The sequence below is a fragment of the Schistocerca piceifrons genome, chromosome X (assembly GCF_021461385.2).
Source record: "Schistocerca piceifrons isolate TAMUIC-IGC-003096 chromosome X, iqSchPice1.1, whole genome shotgun sequence".
NCBI lineage: Eukaryota > Metazoa > Arthropoda > Insecta > Orthoptera > Acrididae > Schistocerca > Schistocerca piceifrons.
The window spans coordinates 46,236,064-46,258,478 of NC_060149.1; the positions used below are offsets into that span (position 1 = coordinate 46,236,064).

Below are 22,415 nucleotides of genomic sequence, written 5' to 3' on the forward strand. Positions count from 1 at the left end.
CAGTGGCGGCGGCGGCGGCGGCAGCGGCAGCGGCAGCGGCGGGAGTGTATTTGGAAATGAAAGTTAGTTGCGCTGCGCGGCGCGGGGAGGCGCGGTGCGGCGCGGCGCGCGCGGAGGCAGTGCGCATGCGCACAGCGGCCTCGCTGGGCCGGACCGCCGGCCGGCCGGGGCGGGGCGGCGCGCAGGGCGCGACAGTTGCAGCCCGGCCGCGCGCCTGTGCGGATCTCGCACGCAATGTTCTAGCCGCGTCCCGACTCCCGACACCTCACCTCCCACACATGGCAGGCCCGCGCGTCGCCCGCTTCCTCGCCGCAGCCGCTGCCGTCGCCGCCCTCGTCGGTGAGTAGCCGACTCGGGCCCAAACACCGAATGTACACAAGTCCACATGGCAATTTGTCCCCAGAGACGCTTTTTCAATTTTCGAAGAAAACGATGTGTGAAGAATGGGCCGACCGAGCATGTGATCTCGGCGACGGGGCGGGCGATTTGCCAGTGGCGCCCTTTAACCTTTGCGAGCGGCAGTTTAGGGAACTTGCGACGTCGCTTTCCCCTGGCGTCGGAACGGTGTGGAAGCGTCGCCTCTCCTTTCGCCCGCAAGACAGCTCCAAATTACCCAATTACCGCGCCGAGTAGTGGCTGCTAAGCCCAGTTCCTTTGTATCTATGTAAACGTCGTAGGACCGTTTCAGCTGGTACAGGACTCGAATTTCAAATGTAGTGTGGACGGCGCTGCATCTTTCGGAAAGACGCGAAAATGACGGATGAAAAAACCGTTGCCCGTCGTTTCTCGCAAGATAATATTCTGAGGGAATGTAGCGACGACTGTAGTAAACCCTATCCTGCGCGACGGAAGCCAATCTGTCGAGATTAATTTCTAACAATATACGATAACAGAAGGAATTATGACGATTAATATTCGCTTAAAAACCTGGGTATCACCACGATAATACGTATGTTTAACTTGTAGATATAAATTTCGTTCAATTAGTGGCACAGAATTGTCATTCGAGTGTCTCGATAGGTGATACTCCGGTAGCGACATTTCTTGCCATCTAGTCTCCGCATTTGGGAGTTGGTGGAGATAGCATTGCATGTAAATGGCACGGTAAAGCACGTACACTGGGGGCGATTAGCTTTTGGCGCTTTTTGCGCCGGGGCCTGGGAGCGGCAGATGGGCGTGAGCGTCGGAAGGCGGCGGCGTCTCGTGGCGGGCCGGGCGCATGCCCGACCTCACCCTCTGCGCCGACGCGCGCCGCTCGCCGCCAAGACGAACGTCGTCGCTGCGTCTTTGCCGGCCCGCCCACTCGCCGCCGAGCTGCCAAAAAAGTTTCGCCTCCTTCCGTAAAATTCGCTGCCACGATTGACAGTTGCCCTCTAACCCCTGAATAGCTAGTCTACACCGCCTCTAGTGAAGAGCGTGGAAGGATGCTGGAAAACGTAGTGAATTTGTATGCATCTCAATAAACTAGGAAAATACGTCCTCACTAGGCGGAAAGAAGGTCACGTACTACCCCTCTAAATTACCTGTTTACACAGATCTGTAGAACAGTAAATGTAACAATGGACGCCGTATCCGTAGTTGTATAGCGGAACAGGTCGTGTAAATATTATGGAAAGGAAATGATATTATACAGAGACGCCGAGCAATTAGAGTTACACAAATTACATAGGAAACTGAGAAATCTTTCCGATATTTTTATTAGATTCTAACACTTCTTGTATCGCTTGAATTTGGAAACGTAAGGGGATTTGGAAAATGACGTGGCCTAAACATCTCGTCGATACTGAGGTCATTGTAGACAAAACACTAGTTCAGTTGGAAAACGATGGTCGCAGCATTAACCTTATGTGAGCTTGGGAAACGAGTGATGACCAACACGTGGGTAGTGGATGAACTAGCGTAAATCTTGACCGTGATCTTTTGAATCTGAGTCCATTGTATACCATTAACTGCGATGGCGCCGAGATGATTTATCGTTCTCTGTTACGGAGTTATCACGTATTCACTCCATATGGAAACATACTGTTTTATATAATCGATTTGGTCCATTGGAGAGTCATCGCAACGAGCGATCTTGTAGCAAAATACTGCGCTCAAAGGTACGGACTTTACAAAAGATATGAGAGAACAAGTGATATGGTGTGGGATATTCGTTAGTAATAAATCCTACAACAATTGCCACTTCCGCTGATCTTAACTGAATATAAGGGTTTAAGAAAAAAATTATTCTACTCTATATTTACTAGATAATGCCACTGCGGCCAGTTCGCTTGATGTTTAATCGGCACCAAGAAGACGTAAAGCGGTATTTCCTTGCTGTGACTTAAGAGTGGTTCTTTTAAACTGAGACTTCTTTTGCGTGGTATGGAGACAACTTATAGAGAGCATTGACGTGATACACATGTACCACTGCTGCTCACTGACGTATACTGCTGTGGAAAGGTCATTGACAAAAGAGCTATAAAAATATTCCTGTAAATTTGTGCCGATGTTACAGAGAAGTACAGAACGAAACATCAGAGTTAGTAGAGCTGTGTAGCAAAGTCGAACTGTCTGAGCAGAAAGAGCAAATCCGAAATTGAGCTCTTAGTCCCGTGTAGGGGAGTGATTGGCAACGCCGTCGGCGCCTCTCCTGGGAGGCTACCGGTTATCTGTTTTATTTCTGCCAACGTCCGAAGTCCAATTACCGCGCAAAGAATACGCCGCGGATTGTTTCTGGAAGGCAATTGTTGTCGCGTATAATCGGCGCGCTTTTAGAGTTCGGCGCGGCGCTTGCCGCGTATCGGGCTGTGCCCGCGGCAGAAGCAGCAGCGCATAGGCTCGCCCCCGCTTTGATTCTGGTCGTCCTCTTTGTCAGCCGACGATCGTCACGCGCCTCTGATGCTTGCTTCCCTTGACGTCTGCACCAGTATCAGGCAAACAGATGCTCTCGTACTAATTTAGATGGTGTGCGGAAAATTTGTCGCTTTTCCCCACGCAAAAATCAATGGAGAGTTTGTGAAGACAATGTAAATGAAGCTTGAAGAGGAGGCAGTAGAGAATTTGTTATGAATAAGTCACAGCGAACATTTCGTGGTTCTTTTTATCGTAATGACCTGTTTCCCGTTAATTAGGCCATTTGAATAACTAAGAAAAATGGAAAGTATGGCAGTTGTCACTGGTAACAGATGGTTATTAAATTAAAAATACGTGACGTAAACTGTAAATTCTTTATAAAATTATAGATCCAGGTCGCATTTATTCACATAAAGACACAAATCCGCTTTACTGTAAATTTATGGATTCTAAGTATTCTCAACGTATCTTACAGTTTAAGATCATCTAATTCTCACTATGCCAGTCATTACAATGAAAAGTGTGTTATCTATATTGTGGTTGTTTTATAAAAATAAAACTTTTTCTGTTTTTACAACTACCAATTCTGAAAAGAAACTGAAGAAACATATCTCTGCATCAGATACGAAATATCCCAGAATAATTTCCTAACGAGGCCCAAGCAAGATCTCTTAAGTCACGTTAAAACCAGTCTGTAAAGTCACTATAACATTCCGATATGTTACAATTATACTCTACTTCAAGGACAACTTATGATGTAGGAAATTTATATTACACTCCATACAGGCACTTCATCCGAGGAAGAATGGATTTCACAATAAAACGCTGTCACTTCTTGTAGTATCACATATTAGGACTGCTGTAGATTTTCCTGTTTGTTAGGCAGAGCACTGTGCTTAGCTTAATGTAAAACAGACACGTCACTCTTTCATCGCAAGGTAACGAAATAACGCGTCCACGATTGTTATTGCAGTACTACACTGCAGAAGTCCGTTAGATTTACAGACAGATAATCCACGAAGAGATCACGAGAGTCTTCCTGCAGCTATCACATGAGACGACTTCAACAACCTTGAATTGGAGTCGTGATTGTAGGAGCACCGTAAGCGAAACCGAAGTCTTCAGTCCTGATGTATGTTAAAATCACCACACGACCAAATAACTGACAGATTATGCTCACGCCGAGAATGCGGACTCGCGGGCTTGGATGATATTTCCCAAATATGTTTATTATTTTGATTTGCAGCTTGTCATTAACTGATTTTGTAGACAATGGACATAGAAGAATTTTTGTTTCTAGTAAGTTGTAATGGCAGAAAGCAGTTAACGGGTCATTCCGTTTGGTGAATGAGAAAGGCATCGTACTGCATATTTGTGGTCACAAGATCAAGCTTGCATCTCCATTTTGAGGAAAGATGTTTTATTTAAAATTATATTCTTTTCGTGATATTATAGTTTTATTCGTCTGAGGTGTAATAATTTGAGGTTATTCACAAAATACTAATTCTTATCTCGTTATAAGTTAATATTTATTACATTTTGTCAATTTAATAGTAATAAACCTGCATTTCGCAAGCACAAGAAGGCTGGTTTTGGAAAATACCCTGGTGGGACATCAGAAACATAATGCAGCAAAAGAACGACACGAGCCATACTACAGGTCACCCCCTCCCCTTTTAAACGAATATAGCTATTTACAGTTCTGAATTGTGTACTGTACGTAAGAAGAGAAAAAGATCCATAAAAGTTGGGAAGAAATTCTGGACGCGTAAAGCGGGGCTGTGACAACCCACCAATTTGCAAGACAGTTGGCTAGAGTGATTGTGACAAATAAATTGTTTGTTTCTTTAAAACAATTAATTTGTACAAAAAATGGAAACAAATGTCGATTTCTATTCACTTTTCTTTGAGAGATTTCATTTAAATGCGTGACTCAGTTTTACTCGTCTCTCTTTGTAAGATCGAGCGAAGTGGTGTGGTGTTGGATATATTTTGTTCCTATTCTAGAGATTTAGACCATCATCCGACTGTCCTTACTAAGGTATTTTGTAACATTCCAAACTAAATTAATGTCAGGGTTCCCCGGAAACGTCGCAGCCGCATCAGTCTTCTTTTCTCATCCAACGGACCAATAACAAGTTTGTAACTACCACCAAAATTAGAGAGGTTAAACTCCAACAGTTACCTTCCTGTGAAACAAACGAATTTAATTGACAAGGAAGCTCATATCGTCAGAAACGGCAAAAGACCTGCTGATATTCGAGTCCAACGTCTTGTTTCTCGAAATAATCCCAAAAACGGTACAAATCTTGGTATTACTCTGTCCTTTAAGACCGAGATTTGTATGTCATACGTGGAAAAAGCTCCGTGGATTTTCAGCGACACAAAGAACACCACTGCAGTTACGTTGATGAATTGCATACTGCAGACTGTTTTATTGCCCCATTCATTTGAGATATGGCTGCCTCGTGACTAAATTTCACTTCATCCATACTCATTTACGAATAGAGAAGCCATAAATAAGTGATGAACGTTACACATACTTAATTATGGGCTGAAAAGAAGGACGAGTAAGTATATCGAACGACATCAAACTGTTTAATATTTCTGAATCTTTATCATTATTCAGAGTGACCGTTTTCAGTCGATTAATTCGGTGATCTTCAGACCATGTACTAGCTACAGCAGCATTACCTAATCATAATTGTCTGCGTGAGTGCTGGCATGGCAAGTTGTCGTCGCACAACTATGATAAGTTGCTACAGTAACTGTTGTATGATTTAAAGAGGTCCACATAAGGCAACTGAAACCGGTCGTCCAGTAGTAATCGTAGCGAAGTAGACCTATAAAAAGGAAGCACTGTACAGACATCGCTTTCTCTTCAGTTTCACAATGCCAAACTTCACACATGAAAATACTTTACTGGGAACCGTTTTCATCACCAAAATTCACATATCTAATACTGATAAACTGTACAGAGATATCGTGGAATTTAGAAAACAAGATCGAAAATGTTTTTGTAGTTTATGGTAATAACTTCTCCTTGCATGGACCACGCTCACGAGGTTTTCAGTGCTGCGTTGCACCTCACGGAAGGGTCGAAGCGAAGCGTAGACTTGAGACGGCTCCGCCACAACTGCGGCCGATGGTCGCTATTACAGCTCTCAGAAGTCTTCTCTCTGCACTCAAATATTCACGAGGATGTCGCAGCGGCGAGCGGCGCCGAGGAATGCTGCTTAGCGTGCGATACATGGGACACTGCATTAGATCTGAAAACCTACGCTAGTACTGGGTAAGCTCGTTACTCACAAGACCGTTACTTCCCTGGGATATTACTTTTCGATTTCATACTCAAAGGCAGATGAAGGTCCTCACAATCTGGAAAGAACAATTAGCTTTGTATCTCCGTCTGCATTTTAGCGTGTAACGTTCGATATATGTTCCGCCTTCACTTTACTTCATGTGACACATCGCAATCTGCGGATGCCTCGTCAGATATTCTGGTCTCTACAGCATATATCCCCGATTAAAGTTATTTTCCGATGACAAAACACTGTCGCATATAATATGTGTTTAAACTAAGCTCTAAATACGAGTAGCCTCTACACAACCGTGTCGGATGCATCACTGGAAAGCTGGAAAATATTTACGATTTGTTCGTCTGTTCAATTTATAATAACTTGTAAAACGTCATAAGTAGGTGCGTATCTAATTGTATAGTATCCTATTGGCATCACTTACGAAACGTCTATTCACGATAATGACCAACGTGAGAGTGTTATTTGAAACGAAGTAATCAGAAATAGAAGTCATATCCAGATTTTTCATAGAGTATTAATATATATTAATCGTGGTTCTAATATACTAGATTGGAACCAACAGTTTTTTATCTCATTGTGAAACTAAACACGTACAGAAGCGCACATAAATTTGACAAGTTAATATTATAGAAAAGTTAATCTGTCAATCGGATTAACTTGTCAAGTTTCTGTTCGCTTTCAAATATGTTTAGTATCGCGATGAGTTGAAAAATTATTGCTTCCGGTTAGCATTCCGAAACCACGAGTGCCTTATAATAACAGGCTTTGCAGCATGTGGATACGATGTCTGTTTCTGATTACCTGCTTTCAAATAACACTCTCACGCTTAAGTCGTAGTTTGTTAACATTCGGTGCGATACATATACAGCAGCGATGAGGCATAACTTCTTTTAAAGAACTCATACACTAGATCTAATAGTCCAGCATTATGGCGTACCTTTGCATTAAACTAAATTTTTCTCCGTCTTCTTCTCCATTTCGAACATACGACTGCGTCTTATCCAAAACGACTTTCCATTCAAGAGAACATTAAAGTACTATCGCATATTTCAGCTGTTTTCCTCCTTTCCGACGGGAAATTAGTATCGCAGTTTCATTGTAATCTATCTACGTTTCTCTCGTACTTCCTATTTCGCTTTTCTTCTTTCCATGTCCTCTGCTAATCTTACCCCATTACTTCTCACTGTCCTTCTAACAATTCAACTTCTTCTCCGCATTTATTTCTTCTGCTCTCAGACGTTCCTGCCATACGTTTCAGTTAGCTGTCACTCCCTATATTTGATAAGAACGTAATGAGGAAATCATTTAATGTTGCTAAGACTGACACCTCTTAAATTCCACACATTCTTTGCTACACGTAACATCATTATTGTTATTATTATTATTGTTATTATTATTATTAATACAATGATTACTATTATATCTTGCTCATGTACTATACCAACTGTAATGTTTCTCACTCAGGAAACCCGATTAGACGTAAGAAGTCTTGAAGATACTAGTATTGTCAGGTAAAATAAGTGCATATTCTTAAAAAAACAGTTGTAAAATTAGAGCATTTCAAATCTCAGTCAAACTGTAGTAGAATCTAGAGGAGAACGATAATAAACTCTTGAGCTATGTATCATGATTTCCTATTATAAATATGAATAATTCGTCCGGTATATCCTGGTATAATTGTTAACGTGATTATTTATGCAATGTCTAAAGTGCTGTCAGTATTAATTTAGAGCCTCACTCTAGGAAATCATTCCTATTTACAGTTTGAAGAGCTGATTATATATCGGTGTATTTATTTCTTAGATATAATTTTGTGTATTCGGAATAACTTTTAAAAAAGTTTCCCAACGTTTGTAAGTAATTTTCAACTCATGATCCATGATCTATGTTGATGGGATAGCGTAGTTACGGGTTTATTGTTTATTAAAGCTTAGGAAATGACGAGTAGTTAGTAGAGAGAGAATGTGAAAGATATCATTCATCTCTGGATTCGGCCACTTATTTCCCTGTAACATAAACACAAGACGTCCCCTAGAACATTTATCTGTTCAGTTATAGGATCAAAGTAAGTGAGAGTACAGCAGAAAAACAGACATTTTACAGTGCAAGGGAAGGAAAGATGGAAACTGCAGGTTTGGTGCAGAACGTGCAGCCAGTGCGAAATATAGCGACACATTGACACCAGCGTTGTGACTGACAGAGCTAAGGGAGGAAGCTGACTAACGTTTTTTGTGTGCCATGGAAGCTGCCACTTAGGGACAAGAACATACAATGGCGGACGTCCGGCGTCGGATTTCGTAAACAGCTCGTTTAAGCGATCTGCCTTCCTCGCTGTCCTGCTTGTGGCCCTACGTATTCCGAAAGTGGCAACACTCTTCTCCTCTTGCTCGCCGACGGGTAGGGAAGCAATGCTAACAGTTCATTAAACGAGATATCTGGACTTTTTTTAAAAAAATAGTGTCTAGTGAAACCCTCCTGTTTACACGTGTATAGCGAGTCGTTATTGTTGGAAGAACAAAAACCTCTATCGAATACTCCGTATGCATAAGCTGTAACTAGCTTTTGTGGGACTACGTAACATGTCTCACACAGAGATTTTTAGGTTTCTTTATAATTTAAAGCAATCGTTCTTTATTAAAGGTGTTTCAATTCCATTTTTGAAATTACTAAAAAATTCATATATGAAGTTGCAAAGACGAATTTAAAATACCTGTAATGCAGCTGCTGACGCAATGGCTAAACAATTAAGAATTTATCTTTGAAAGTGTATTACTGATCTTAAGTTTTCTCTGCAATCCTGAATTAAGGATAGCGTGTCTGGCAGCATGAAAGCGTCTTTAAGGTAGTAGACGTAACACGGAAGTTCGGTCCAAATCTGCTATTTTTTAAATAAAATCGAATAATGTTTTGGAAGAAAAAACAATCCAAAGATCACAGTAGGAGTAGCCGAGTGAAACATTTGTCTCTTGAAAAGCGAATCATTGCGTGCGCCTGCGCGGCGAGATATAGGCAGCCCCGCCGCACACGCTGCTCCCGTAATTCCTTTACCTTGAATCCCGCAGTTGGCATCGCCGCGCCTCATGTGTGTCACCTGGCATCTGAAGGACGTTCTCCAAACGTTCTGATGATATGATACACTCAAAGTGTTTCCTGTCATTCTTTATTTGACTCTTACCTCGAAATTCGAAAATAGCTCCACACAATCATTGCGGAATATTTACGTGTTTTTTTTTTCTCTATACAGATGGGAGTGAAGTGCAAATCTCTTATAATACGTTTCTTTTTTCTCTATCGAATTCTTGATAATACGGTGAAATTAAATATGAGTTTATGCAGCTTGTCGATTCTTTGGATAAGGACTAATAACACAAAGCATATAATTCTGTCGCCAGGCACTACCAGAATTTTCCTTGCACGGAAACGTACTTTATCGGATTTATGTTGCTTGTTTCGTAGTGATGTAGCAGCTACGTTTCTCTAACAGGGGTGCTATAACAAGGAGAAGTGAATGAAAATTTTAAAGATAGAGTTTATCAGTGTTACCTGGTTTTCAGTTTTAATTTTTTTCCTGTTTGGCTCTCGTTCAAATACTGTCTGAAATTTACAGTTACAATTTGAAACAAGGTGAGAACCACCAGTAACCTACCACTGCATTCCACACTTTCTAGTCTTGACTGTACGTGGCGTCTTTACATTCGAGCAGTGGTTAACATTAGCCCTGGATGGGTACCGATAACACAGTGTGTAAGGTTCGTGTTCCTGTTGTGGCCAACTTATATGTACGCCACAGGCTACTACAATTTTGTGCAATTTCCTCCCTTGTCCGTTCCCTGTAGAGATTTTCATTTATTTATAGCTTTGTGACAACCAGCCGTTGACTGTTGGGAACTGAAATGAACTCATACTATTTTCATTCATTCGGACCTTCTTAGTTTTCATTCTTCACAACCATTCTGTGTGTGGTATTACCTGTACTATTTATAAATGTCTATTAACATTACCATTATCGCTAAGCACACATTTCTTGATGTTGTCAATATTTTTCACTGGTTAGGAACTCCTTTCGTGGTTCTTGTAGAAGCACATATTTTTAAAAAGTTTATTGAAAATTATTGCAGTGTATTACGGTTTCCAGTTGTAAGGCCATTAATGTTCTAATCATACTACTCTTTTGATTCTATATTAACGAATAAATTCATCTGTAGATACATGCAACACCAAATTATACTGCATTTTTGGACGTCAAATGTATGGAACATACAATATGGTTACTTTAACACCATGGTCGTAATACGATATGAACATGGTTGCCGTTGCAAACTTAAGCAGTTATAATTATGACTAGATTGCATTGTCGAATCCATGAACACTTTTAAAATGAACCAGTTTATAATAATGAAATATGTCCCATTCCCTTTTACAATAATTCTGTAGTCATCTTCCATGTACGTAATAAAACTCTTTTCAGTTCCAGGTTAAACATTCCTTACGTATATTTAAGCATTATTTTCTCTGAATGTTCACCGGAATAATTGCTTCTATAGATACCACCATAGCTTATGTTTTAACGCCCTGTAGACACCAGATACCTTTCATTTGAATGGTTAGAGACACTATTAAATAAATAATTTTTCCATTTCAACAGATTTTGTCGATGACCACTATATCTGTTCACTTATCTATGGCCGAACCCAACGTAGCAGATGACGTTTGGATTTTAAAAGAGGAGCACAGATATGTTTCAGTTACGGTGTTTTGCCCTTACCTAATAAGCCATCCATGACACGTAGGCCTACTTGCTGAAGTTTAAATTTTCCTAATATCTTACGTCTGTTTTAATACTTGGTCAAAGTGTATGGCAACCAGCCGTTATATTCAGATGATTCGTCGACTGATTCTCTTGTCCCGCATATGTGACTGACATCCAGCTTCAGGATGTGATTCCATAAGTCTGTTTCGTTATCACTCTGACCTGAATTGCCGTAATAGACTTCTCAGACTCAGGGTACAAAATACCGTCGGAAGCCACTATAAGGAAGCATTTCGTTTGACATAAGATATTAGTAGAATGTCTGGGAACTTTCCATGAAGCATATTTTCATTCTGTGTCGTTATTTATTGATCATTTGATACTTTAAGCTTCACATGTATGTGAAGAAAACTGATACAGATATTAACTGTTGTCAATCTCCATAACCTGCTTCCTGACTTCATCTTTAGCCTCTAGAAATTTTATTTTCGTTTTATTTTCCTGACACACCTAAAGCATAGTCACGTTCAACAGACCTCTAGATACGTCGGTGCAAGCAGATTATCTCAACGGAAAGTTCTAATGAAAGTTACGAGATTTTGTCTTCAATAACAATAATATCCATGTTAATAATATGAACTTTTAGATCACTCGTTTTACATGCCATTTCAAAGGTTCGGACAACAGTTTATCACTGAGTTACATGTATCCTCATAGAAACCGATGAACTAATGTTAAGGTGTCCAGTACTCCTGCTGTTTCCAACAGTTTTAGGCCTTGTGGTCTTTTTATCGTTCATTTTGGGGAAATGGCGGTCTCTGTTTTAATCACAGCGACGATCTAGACAGACTTCTGTATGCACATGGATTTTACATCATCTCTCAGATATCTATATTTGGCCATCTTTCTTATTTTAGGTTCACAGAAAATTATGGGTATTGAGAACATCAGTGTCCATGGGGAAGGTAATTTGCTGAGGTATACAATTCACCGCTACGTCACCTCGATTACAACTGATTAATTTATCGCTTACTATAATGTCGATCGAGTAAATGGTGAACTACTCATTTTCTAAAAAAAGGGAGAGGATCGCATTTGTGCTCAAAATGGTTCAAATGGCTCTGAGCACTGTGGGACTGAACATCTATGGTCATCAGTCCCCTAGAACTTAGAACTACTTAAACCTAACTAACCTAAGGACATCACACAACACCCAGTCATCACGAGGCAGAGAAAATCCCTGACCGTGCTGGGAATCGAACACGGGAACCTGGGCGCGGGAAGCGAGAACGCTACCGCACGACCACGAGCTGCGGACTATTTGTGCTATGGAGGCGAGTATTTTTGATAGCTGTCCGAACTGCTGGTAGACTATTTATGCAATCTTATTATTTTCGATTATTCTGTGAGTACCATGGTCGCAGTCATAAATCCCTTATTTTTGTGGACAAAACTTGAGTGCATCAGCAAGTTGATCGGTCCCGTAAATCGACATTGTTTGGTTGAGATCATACTAATATATTCCGGTAAGTTCTTTTGTAATACTGTTACGTGGTATCAATTAGTTCTGTTTTAGACCCAAGGACTGTTCAGATTTTGTCAGCCAGATTGAGTCGTACAAAATTAACGCCTATGGCTATTACTACTTTATGGAGTGATGAGTCGCTGCTGTGAAGATACTCTTACGTATTTTAAAGTTACACCTCATTTAGCCTCTCGATATTTATTAGCCTCTTAACTCCTATCTCACTTATAACAATAATCCTTAGAGAATGAGATTTTGGATGATGGAAACCATACATCGTGAAAATTTCATGTTTTTCTTTTGATTTCTTCCATATTAATTTTTGTCCGGACCAAAAGTGTCTGTTGTCGTTGGAATAAGGAATGAATATAGTTGGAGGTACTTTTTTCCGTTCAGTTCCTGTCTAAGAACTGAGGAAATTCTGCTTATGTAGGTACTTACGAGGGGAAATCACTATTTACCCAGAGTCTCAGTTATGTATCAATCACTCGTTTCAAACTCAGTAGCTTGTGACTTGCCCTCCCATATGTTTCTTTAGTTATGCATTTGTGTATGTATTTACTATTATTATTATTATTATTTAGAAACATATAAACTGCATCGAAGTGATGCAGTGAATAAGGGTCTTGACTGGTATTTGGGAATGCCTGCATTCAAATATTAATCCATCTATCCGGAATTTGGTTTCCTGTGGTTCCCTTATATCACTGCCGATAGATATTGAGATGGTTTTTAAAAGTTTCAGGCTCACTGCTAAAGAGCGAGTTACTTACCATTGGAGTTGTAATGAAGATAAATTCGGAGATTTGTTCCTTTCAGTTATGTGATGAAGAATTTGAGGCTAGTAATTTCAAAAAAATGGTTCAAATGGCTCTGAGCACTATGGGACTTAACTTCTGAGGTCATCAGTCCCCTAGAACTTAGAACTACTTGAATCTAACTAACCTAAGGACATCACACACATCCATGCCCGAGGCAGGATTCGAACCTGCGACCGTAGCGGTCACGCGGTTCCAGACTGTAGCGCCTAGAACCGCTCGGCCACCTTGGCCGGCCTAGTAATTTCAGTTTACAGATGAAAAGGCAGAAGACAAAAAGTTAAGTTACGTTCATGTTGACACTTTCAACAAGTAATTGAAGACATTGTTGCATAGACATAAATTCTGCAAACATTTATTAAGTCCCCACCGATTTCGAAGAAATGTCTTGTAGTTTGATACATTTTCAGACTCGTAATTCATACTGCGACATATGACACACTGCTTTGGCATGAAACTCCTTGCATTGGAAAAGATTAAGCTAATCACTACCAAAACCTGGCATTCAATTAAATCGGAAAGAATGTCATTTGAAGAAATACTCCCAACTGCACTTCTTTACAGCCGTGAGATATCATTTCTCTGTTAATTCTAAGTGTGTGCATTGGATAGAGTAGTCTCAAATTAGTTTGGTTTGATAAGCAGCCCATAGAAAGTCACTGCTAAATTAATGCATTTCACATAATGTTACGCTTGCCAATAAATATACTTGAATTTGTTATCCTGCCAGACCACTTTCAGTCAGTACATCCATGTGGGTACATCACACTAATAGCCGAACAATGTTATGTTTGTAATGCTAATTATAGAGTCTCTTTCTGTTGACATTGGGTAATAGGAGAAAGCCTCTTGATATTATATGGGCTGTTTTTATCAGTATATCATGAAAAGTAAAACCGAAGTTTACACCCTGAAAAAACTCAGAAAATCCACGTAATAAATCTTAGAAGACGCATTCAATTGTGTAAGGAAAGATGTATAGATGACAACGTCTGTTCTTCATAGGCGTCATTAACAACGACGCAACAGCTGAACTGAAGAAATTCGTATCTTACTTGAAGACGTGATGGCGGCTTCCGCCTAAAATGCGTTACGGAACTGCTGAATATCAGTGGACGGACTCGACATCTCTAGGGTAAGAGACCAGTCTCTTGATATAGCCGACTGTGCCAGTATGCTCTGTTATTGCGATTGGTGGGGAAATGTCGTAGTCATATTGCTATGTAAGTGTATACAGTAGCAGTTTTTGAATAGAATTACCAAAAAAATACTTCAATGAATTGAGACCAAATTCGTGTACCAAGTACAGGTAATCATTTACTGCAGTTGAACGGTTGTAATTTCAACGTTTTCGTCTTAATCCTTCAGGTATTTATACTCGTGTTTCGGAACGAGTTTCTTGCGTAAAAGCAACCTAAATCTCTCTCTACATGCCCTGTGCGCTATGTGGTACTCCAGCAGACTCCTCTTTGTACTACCTCAAACACGAGGCTGTGAATGCAGGAAATTACTTTAGTGCTCTGTAAGGGATTCCGGTTAGGCAAATAGAAAGATCACACCACACGAACGGTAATTTGACGAGAAGGAGTTCCATTACTGTAGAGTTTCCAGAAGCCGAGGCCAGGGACGCCGTGGGCGAGACACAAGATTCCTGAGTTGCCCTATGAAGGCGGCACTAATTGCCGTGCCGTTCACTGAGGAACCGCGCCGCATTTCGACTGTATTGATTTAGCGCAAACATGGGACACCTAAATCAAGACAGCCAGGGCCTGGAATCGATCCATTGTCATCGCCAGGTGCATTATGGCTACAGTCCCCTTCGCACAAAGTCGTCCTTGAGATATGTTAGCTGGTGTTGCTAAGAATAGATACAGAGGTAATTTCTGTTGGCTACACCATAGATACTGAAAAATAATGATTGAAGGAAAAAATACATTTTTTCGCCACTGTTTAAGTAATTATTATTATGGTTTCAAGTTATTAGTCTATTGTGTGGCATTTCTGAATAATATGTTACTGTGCATACTAGTACAATCATATTAAAACTAATCATTTACAACAATCAAAGAAATTTACAGCTAATACTAAATCTAGAAAGTAATCCATTCACACTTTTTTAATAATGAGGCACAGCTCAACAAAGATGGACTAACCAGTCACTAAATTGCAGCAGTATGAAGACATGTAGAGTAACTGAAGCATGTTTGTCGATTCAGTTCGGGATGTTGCTTGTGGTACCTCTTCACTTCCAACATTTCAGAGAGAGACAAAGTCAGCCGAATGTGGCCAGAGTGCAAAGTTATGTAGTACACGTAGAAATATTGTTCTCTGGCCACAGCACAAGAACAATACTGAACAGCTACTGAACCAACAAACACTCCTTAGTTACTCTCAGCGTCCTGATAATGCAAAATCTTGGTGATCATCGAATACAAACTTCTACAAATGTGCCCAGGTTTATATTCATGAATTTATCTGACAGCAATTTATTTTAGTGCTCTATTATTGCGAATGTTTTAGTTTGTATATTTACCATTTTTTATGGTCGAAAATTCTTTCTTTCTACGTGTTTAGTAATTTATTTGCTGTTAGTGCTAGAAGGTACACTAACAGCCCGCAATCTAGTCGGAAATGTAACACAATGTTAAACAAAAAATCAGGAAACATACTCGAAGAAATTAGAGGCTGTAACATTTTTATTAACAGAAGAAGCTCAGTGCCGTATTCGAACGATTTATTCCTTAAAAATTCATTTTAAATATCACTTCCTCCGTGTGTTGACTGAAGGTGGGCAGTACTAACAGAAAATATTATTAATGAGAGTGTGGATATTTTCTCAGTTCCTCTTTAACGTATTAATTTTTCATAAGCTCTCTCACCCCCTTCCCCCACCCCCTCCACCGCCACCCCATCCTTAACAATTATAGGAAATATGGTAAATTAATGCAACGGTTGTTTCTAAAAGTTATACGTTCCTTTCAGCACATAGAACGAGTTAGAAGGATGCATACATTCCTCTTCAGCATCATCTGATTCAAATATGCCCAATCTCCTCATGTCCAAAGACTTTTTCCGTATGCTCTTTGTATTGCCTTGGAAGCTGCAACTTTTAAATCCTCTGTACTGCACAAACACAAACACAATTTTTGGACAGTTCACTACGGAAAGTCGTACAATATGTTTAAGTAATTGTGTGCGTATCCACAGTTTAAACAGTGTAACCTCTGTACATAAGATATTTTAAACATATGCGGCGAATGATTGCCTGTCTTTAAGACAAGCTTCGCGAACCATAAACCGCACAAAGCACAGAAAACAATGAATGATATTATGCGCTACTCTCAGTTCATTAATGGCTGCTGTCTGACGAGCAAAGGTTCTTCATTACTCCTGAATGTGTCTTCCTTCTTATTATTACTGGTCCGCTGGTGGTTAGCTGTAGTTGCAGACCATAGTTCTTACAGAAACTTTCGTGATCTAATTACAGTGTGATAGCATAGAACATGTTATGTGCGTGTTGAATCAGACGAGGACTTCTCAGGATCCTATGTCTAATACAGCAGACACGGGCCACAAAAGGAAAAGTGCCCTCATTCGATTTTCGGTCGCCTTAATTATTTTCTGGCACTTCCGTTAACTCCATCTTGAAAATGTTTTAGGTATACAAAAAACGCCGAGGTCCATAATGGTTGAGATTTCCACTTAGCTTCACAGATAGCTTCCCAAATCAGAGGAAAGTAAGACCGTACAACCTTCAATAAGACAACGCCTGCTAAAGTAATGATCAAACAAACCTTCAGATTGATGACCGATTTCCTATAACTAGAAATGAAGTATGCTCAATTTATCATTAGTTACTGGTTTTCACCCGACTAGGCGTAACTTAGGTTCAGAGTTCCTTATGAGTATTTCTGACAACTAATCTACCAGATAGTAGTATACATATTTACTCACCTTTTTTCCGGTTCATTTCTGAACACTTGTCGTATTCTGTTTCACTAGAGTAACGGTACGCCACTTCCCAGTTGGCTGATTTAAGTTGTGTTTTCGCGCAACAAGGGACTCCACTGGTGTGGAAGTAATTAACTCTTCAGGCCGCAGACTTGCAAGTTCGGCGAAATTTACCAGTACTTCAAACTTGTCCACTTTAATGTAAGATGAGAAAGACGAGTGAATACAGTTCTCAGAGCGACGGCGGAACTGACTGCGTTGTTAAGACCCATGAGAATAGTTATAGTTAAAAATTGTGGAGATGATGTCATATTACATGCGTGTCCTAGAATAATGGAGAGGATGAGACTTACGGTTCTTGCGGCTCAGAATGCTGCTGATTCTCCAGCTTGTGGTATACGGGCGCTATTCCTGAGTATCTACGCAGAATAAGCGAGCAACTAAATAAAAGCCATAAACGCAGAACTTTGGGAACTTCAGAACTTGTAGCTCATATATTTTCGTTGTACACTCACCAGCGGAGTATAGTTATTCCACACTGAGTTATCTGGTGCTGCGTCTTCTTCCCAATTGCCATATCGTTGAAAGATGTCGAGATACATCCCACAAACAACCACCAATGTTAGTGTGCTTAATGATATCGTCATAACATCCTCGTGAAACCCACAGCGTAGCCGAATACTGTAGAATTAGATTCTTTTCTAAAACTTTTCTACATCTTACTCCGGTCAATAGACATTTTGAGAGTGTGCCCTTGCAGCATTTTCAGAACTAACCCCTTAGGACTGCAGCATTGCTACGCCATGAAGGTGACATGTAGGAATCATCTATTTGGTATATACCATTCTACATAGTTGGATAAGTCAATGATCAGCATTTCAGTGTAACAGCACAAAATACCGGGTGGCTATAATTAAAGTCCAGTTACTCACAGATGTCCAGTTTGAGCTGTAATTATCCTATGACAGTAAAACTTGGTAGATACTGTAATACCTTAATGCAGAAGTGTTTTGCGCTGGAACAGATTTGCGGCTGTGGACACAAAAAAGACGTTAGAAATATTTTCGTGTGTAGTGGATGAGGAGCGAAACATGGACAGAAAAGGTCAAAAAGTGAGAAAGGCATAATGTTGATTTTATTGTTAACCGGTTCTTAAACAATTTGTTCAACATGAGCACCGAAGACCACGGTGAGATGCTATAAAGCGCCAGATTTGCACTTGAATCGAAAATAGTTTTCTTCCAGCGTAAATCAGTTCCGCATTAGCTCGTAAGCATGTCTACCTAGTTTCGTTAGCATACGATAATTAAAGCCCACAGTTGACCTTCGTGAATAGTTGCACTTTAATTATAGCCACTCGGTACGCAGAAGTAACGCCAGCTACATCCTGTATGCAGCGATAGAATATGTAATGGATTTATCAATAATATATCGCATTTGAATGTTGGTTTCTTGTGGAAAGGTGGTGTTATACCACGTTTTAAAAGGAGAAGCGGCTACAAGCGCGTGTCGGATGATGTGGGGTCGTGACATATCGAGACTGCGGTTTTTCGTTTCACGATATTTCTGCTTGTGTTGGTCGGGATACCACGCTGTCACATGAATATGGAATTGACGCCTCCTTGGAATCGCCAAGTAGGATGTCAACGGCCCCACGCGTCTAGCGTCTGACAGGAAAGACATATTGCTCACTCTGGCGTACAGGACTGCACAGGAACATGGTGTACCTTCAGCTAGGAAACTGTCTAGTTTGCAGCAAGGCAAGGACAGCGCGACCATGTCTGGACCCCCACGAATTGTCAGCACGGCGGTCGTTGTTGCGGCTCCACTTGGCGCGGCGGCAGAGGTAAACGCGCCGACAGTTGCACATCGGACATAGGGCAGACACCACGTCTACTTTTCAGACGAGGCCCGGATCTGAGTACGGCAAAGAGATGGATATATCTGTGTGGAGGCTTCGAGGAAAACGAAAGTTTCACATAACATTCGTTATCATAGTACGGACCATATAAATAACATGAATGAGAAGAGACACATTAAGTTTAGTCTACGGTCGCATGCGTATTTGTAATAATTAATCTGTTTCGTTCACATAATTAATATCTTCATATCCACTGCAGTCGCAGAGCAACCCGTAGGTTACGTATGGAGGCTTTGTACAGCACTTAAGACTACAATGGATCTGAAGATGTTCACCCTATTTGAACGAAACCGGCAATCATTATTAAGGCAGATGCAACAACATACTGCAGTACAAATGTCAGAATAATAAATCAGCTGTCGCAGATTTAAGTCCACTTGACATCAGATGAAGCTTTCATGAAGAAGGTAAAGTAAAGCTGTCATCAACCAGAAAATCGGTATGCACACCATGCTGCGTTTCTAGGCGTGGTCCTATTACAGGTTGGCGCTTTCTACCTATGTCCTTCGAACTGACTTACCCAGCAATCTAAATGGGTACTTACATTTTACGTGGACTCTGAGTGACCGTGCAACTCAGCAGTTTCTACGTTAACTAACTTTTCCAGACGTGGAAGAGGTCATTAGTAACTGATACAAGTAGTAAGGATGACTATCGATCAACCCCTTGACCTTTGAACCGTAGTCTGGCTATTTATCTGTGTGACAAGGTGTGGGTGCTATTGGGTTATCTCCAGTTCGCATAGATCTTATATGAATAGCAGATCTTTCATTTCTGACTTGGTAAGGGCGGCCTCTGTCTCCTATCTTCGATGTCTTCATAATATTATCTTTCAAAAAGCTAGCACAATACTGAATGTTGCTTCAGCTGCCACGACCTACCTCGATACGGAGGGTGTTCGATTTCTGACCTGGCAAGCACATTTTCCAGAACTCACTCTCGCTGGTAACATGGCGAAATGAGCTGCCGAGAATCTTGCCCTCCACCACTCGCCAGTAACTTCGTGTCATGAACTCTTGCCGCGCGGGATTAGCCGAGCGGTCTTGGGCGCTGCAGTCATGGAATGTGCGGCTGGTCCCGGCGGAGGTTCGAGTCCTTCCTCGGGCATGGGTTTGTGTGTTTGTCCTTAGGATAATTTAGGTTAAGTAGTGTGTAAGCTTAGGGACTGATGACCTTAGCAGTTAAGTCCCATAAGATTTCACACACATTTGAACATTTTTTAACATTAACTCTTGGATAGAATTAAAACAATGAGGAACGATGTATCCGCTTCTGTAGTACAAGCTCCATTAGGGTTGATGCCTGGTCGTAGTTGACCTATGGTTTCTGCCAGAGTTCGCAGCTGTGTGTGGTAAATTTCGTACGCCACGTACCCTCCAACCTCCTACAACGATGTTCCTCCTATACTGTACACGAAAAATAAGTAAACATTCGCAATTTACTTTCTTTCTGTTTGTTTACATTTTAGTTCCCAGTACTTAACAAATTTATAAACTACGTAGTGTACACAGCCTTAAATCTCCACATTGGTTGCAGATATCAAAATGTAGTTTTTTCCGAATACGTTTGCGGCAAGTGCTCTGCCTTATAACGCCGATTCATATACCACCAATGTACGAAGAAATCCGAAGTAGTTAACTCTAACCTTTTATTTATTTTAACGGTATATGCGTAAAGGAATGAAATGAAAATGAACACATGAATGCTCCAACATAATTAATGTGATTATATGATTTTCACATCATGGAGCAGCTAAAGAGTTAATCCCGGGAATACGAAACACAATAGGCACAGTACATTTTGCCTGTGCGGCAGCTTACGAGTAGTGCTGCCGCTGCCGAAATCTGTTGACTCTCTCTCTCTCTCTCTCTCTCTCTCTCTCTCCCTCTCTCACTTCTCTCTCTCTCTCTCTCTCTCTCTCTCTCTCTCTCTCTGTGTGTGTGTGTGTGTGTGTGTGTGTGTGTGTGTGTGTGTGTGTGTGTGTTTGTCCGTCTGTCTGTCTGTCTGTGAGCGTCCTTACTGACGCAGTGAATTTCATGAGATTGAGGACAGACTTGGTACCCAAGTTATTTATAGTACGTCTGACAGAAATTGCAAGACAGCCATCAACGTGTAACTGGGCGCCCATATAACGACAAATCATACTAAAACATGTCAAAAGTTTCTTGTCGCAGCGTGCGCGGCATTCCACAAAATGAGGTCAAGAAAATGCTGCGGTGGATGAGGCGCAGTTCTTTGATTTGACAGGTATCGTAGGAAAGCCCCCACGTAGATAATCAAAAAAATTTTCACCCCGCCGGAATTAGTAATACAAGCCATCAACTCCTCCAGGCCACAAGCCTACCAAAAATACTCATATCTGCACTTTAATTACGTTCATCATTTGTGGTTCCCACTTAATTACAGTCCTGCTCATGTACTTTCAGGGGGTGTTAAACGAGGAGTTAAAAGAATTATAGATTACCAGCTAAAGAGATTTATTAGGTTCACATTCTTCACACAGCCACGTATCACAAAAAGAAGGTATGTGTCAAAGTCCTCGGCCAGCAAAATTCCATCATTTTGCACAAATGAGATTTAGATGTTTCCATTCTTAGCACAACGTCCAGGGTGCCTACTTCAAGTGGAGAGAGAAGCATCGGCAAGTGCGCATAAGACCGAATTACATAGATGTTCTACTTTCAGAGGCGTTGAGTTTACGAAGGCCGCCGCTTAAAGTGCTCCATCTAAGCAGACAAAATTCCGCTGCTCTTCAGTCGAATCCTTGGAGACGCACTACACAACTCATTAACCATGTCATAGCTAGTGGACGCTTATTTCCGTCGAAAGGTCGATAATCCCCCTGCTGCTGTATCATTTAACCATTCATTAGATAGACATAAGAGTCCCACATTTAATGCACATCACTTCGTAATTTCTAGTCAGTCTTCAACAGAGTTTTATCAATTACAACCATTTTTAAAAAGGAACAGAGCAGAAATATACAGGCTCGCTTTCGACCAGATTCCTTACGACCACTTTATAAAGTGGTTTCGCAGTAGGAATACACAGTGCTCGCGTTCAAGATGGCGGCGGTTCAATGCCCCGTAGAGCCATTCAGATTTACTTTTTCTGTGGCTTTTTTATATCTCTTAAGGAGAATTTTGAAGTGGTTTCTTCGTATATGACACAATTTTCTTTCTCTACACTTCAGCGATTAGACCTTGTGCCCCTTCTCTATTGACGTTGTGGTCGAACGGACTGTCGAGCTTAACCTTTCTTCCTTCCTTATTTCGCCCTTCCACTCTGGTAAGTA

At 40.9% G+C, this 22,415-nt stretch overlaps 1 protein-coding gene across 1 annotated transcript in view; it reads left to right on the forward strand.

The window, feature by feature from the left end:
- The first annotated feature begins 224 nt into the window (after positions 1-224).
- Positions 225-22,415, forward strand: part of LOC124721708 — a 1,090,650-nt gene continuing 1,068,459 nt past the window's right edge. The window contains exon 1 of the mRNA XM_047246794.1: positions 225-339. Coding sequence (XP_047102750.1) covers positions 279-339 — 61 coding nt within the window. The 5' untranslated portion in view covers positions 225-278. The remainder of the gene's footprint in view (positions 340-22,415) is intronic.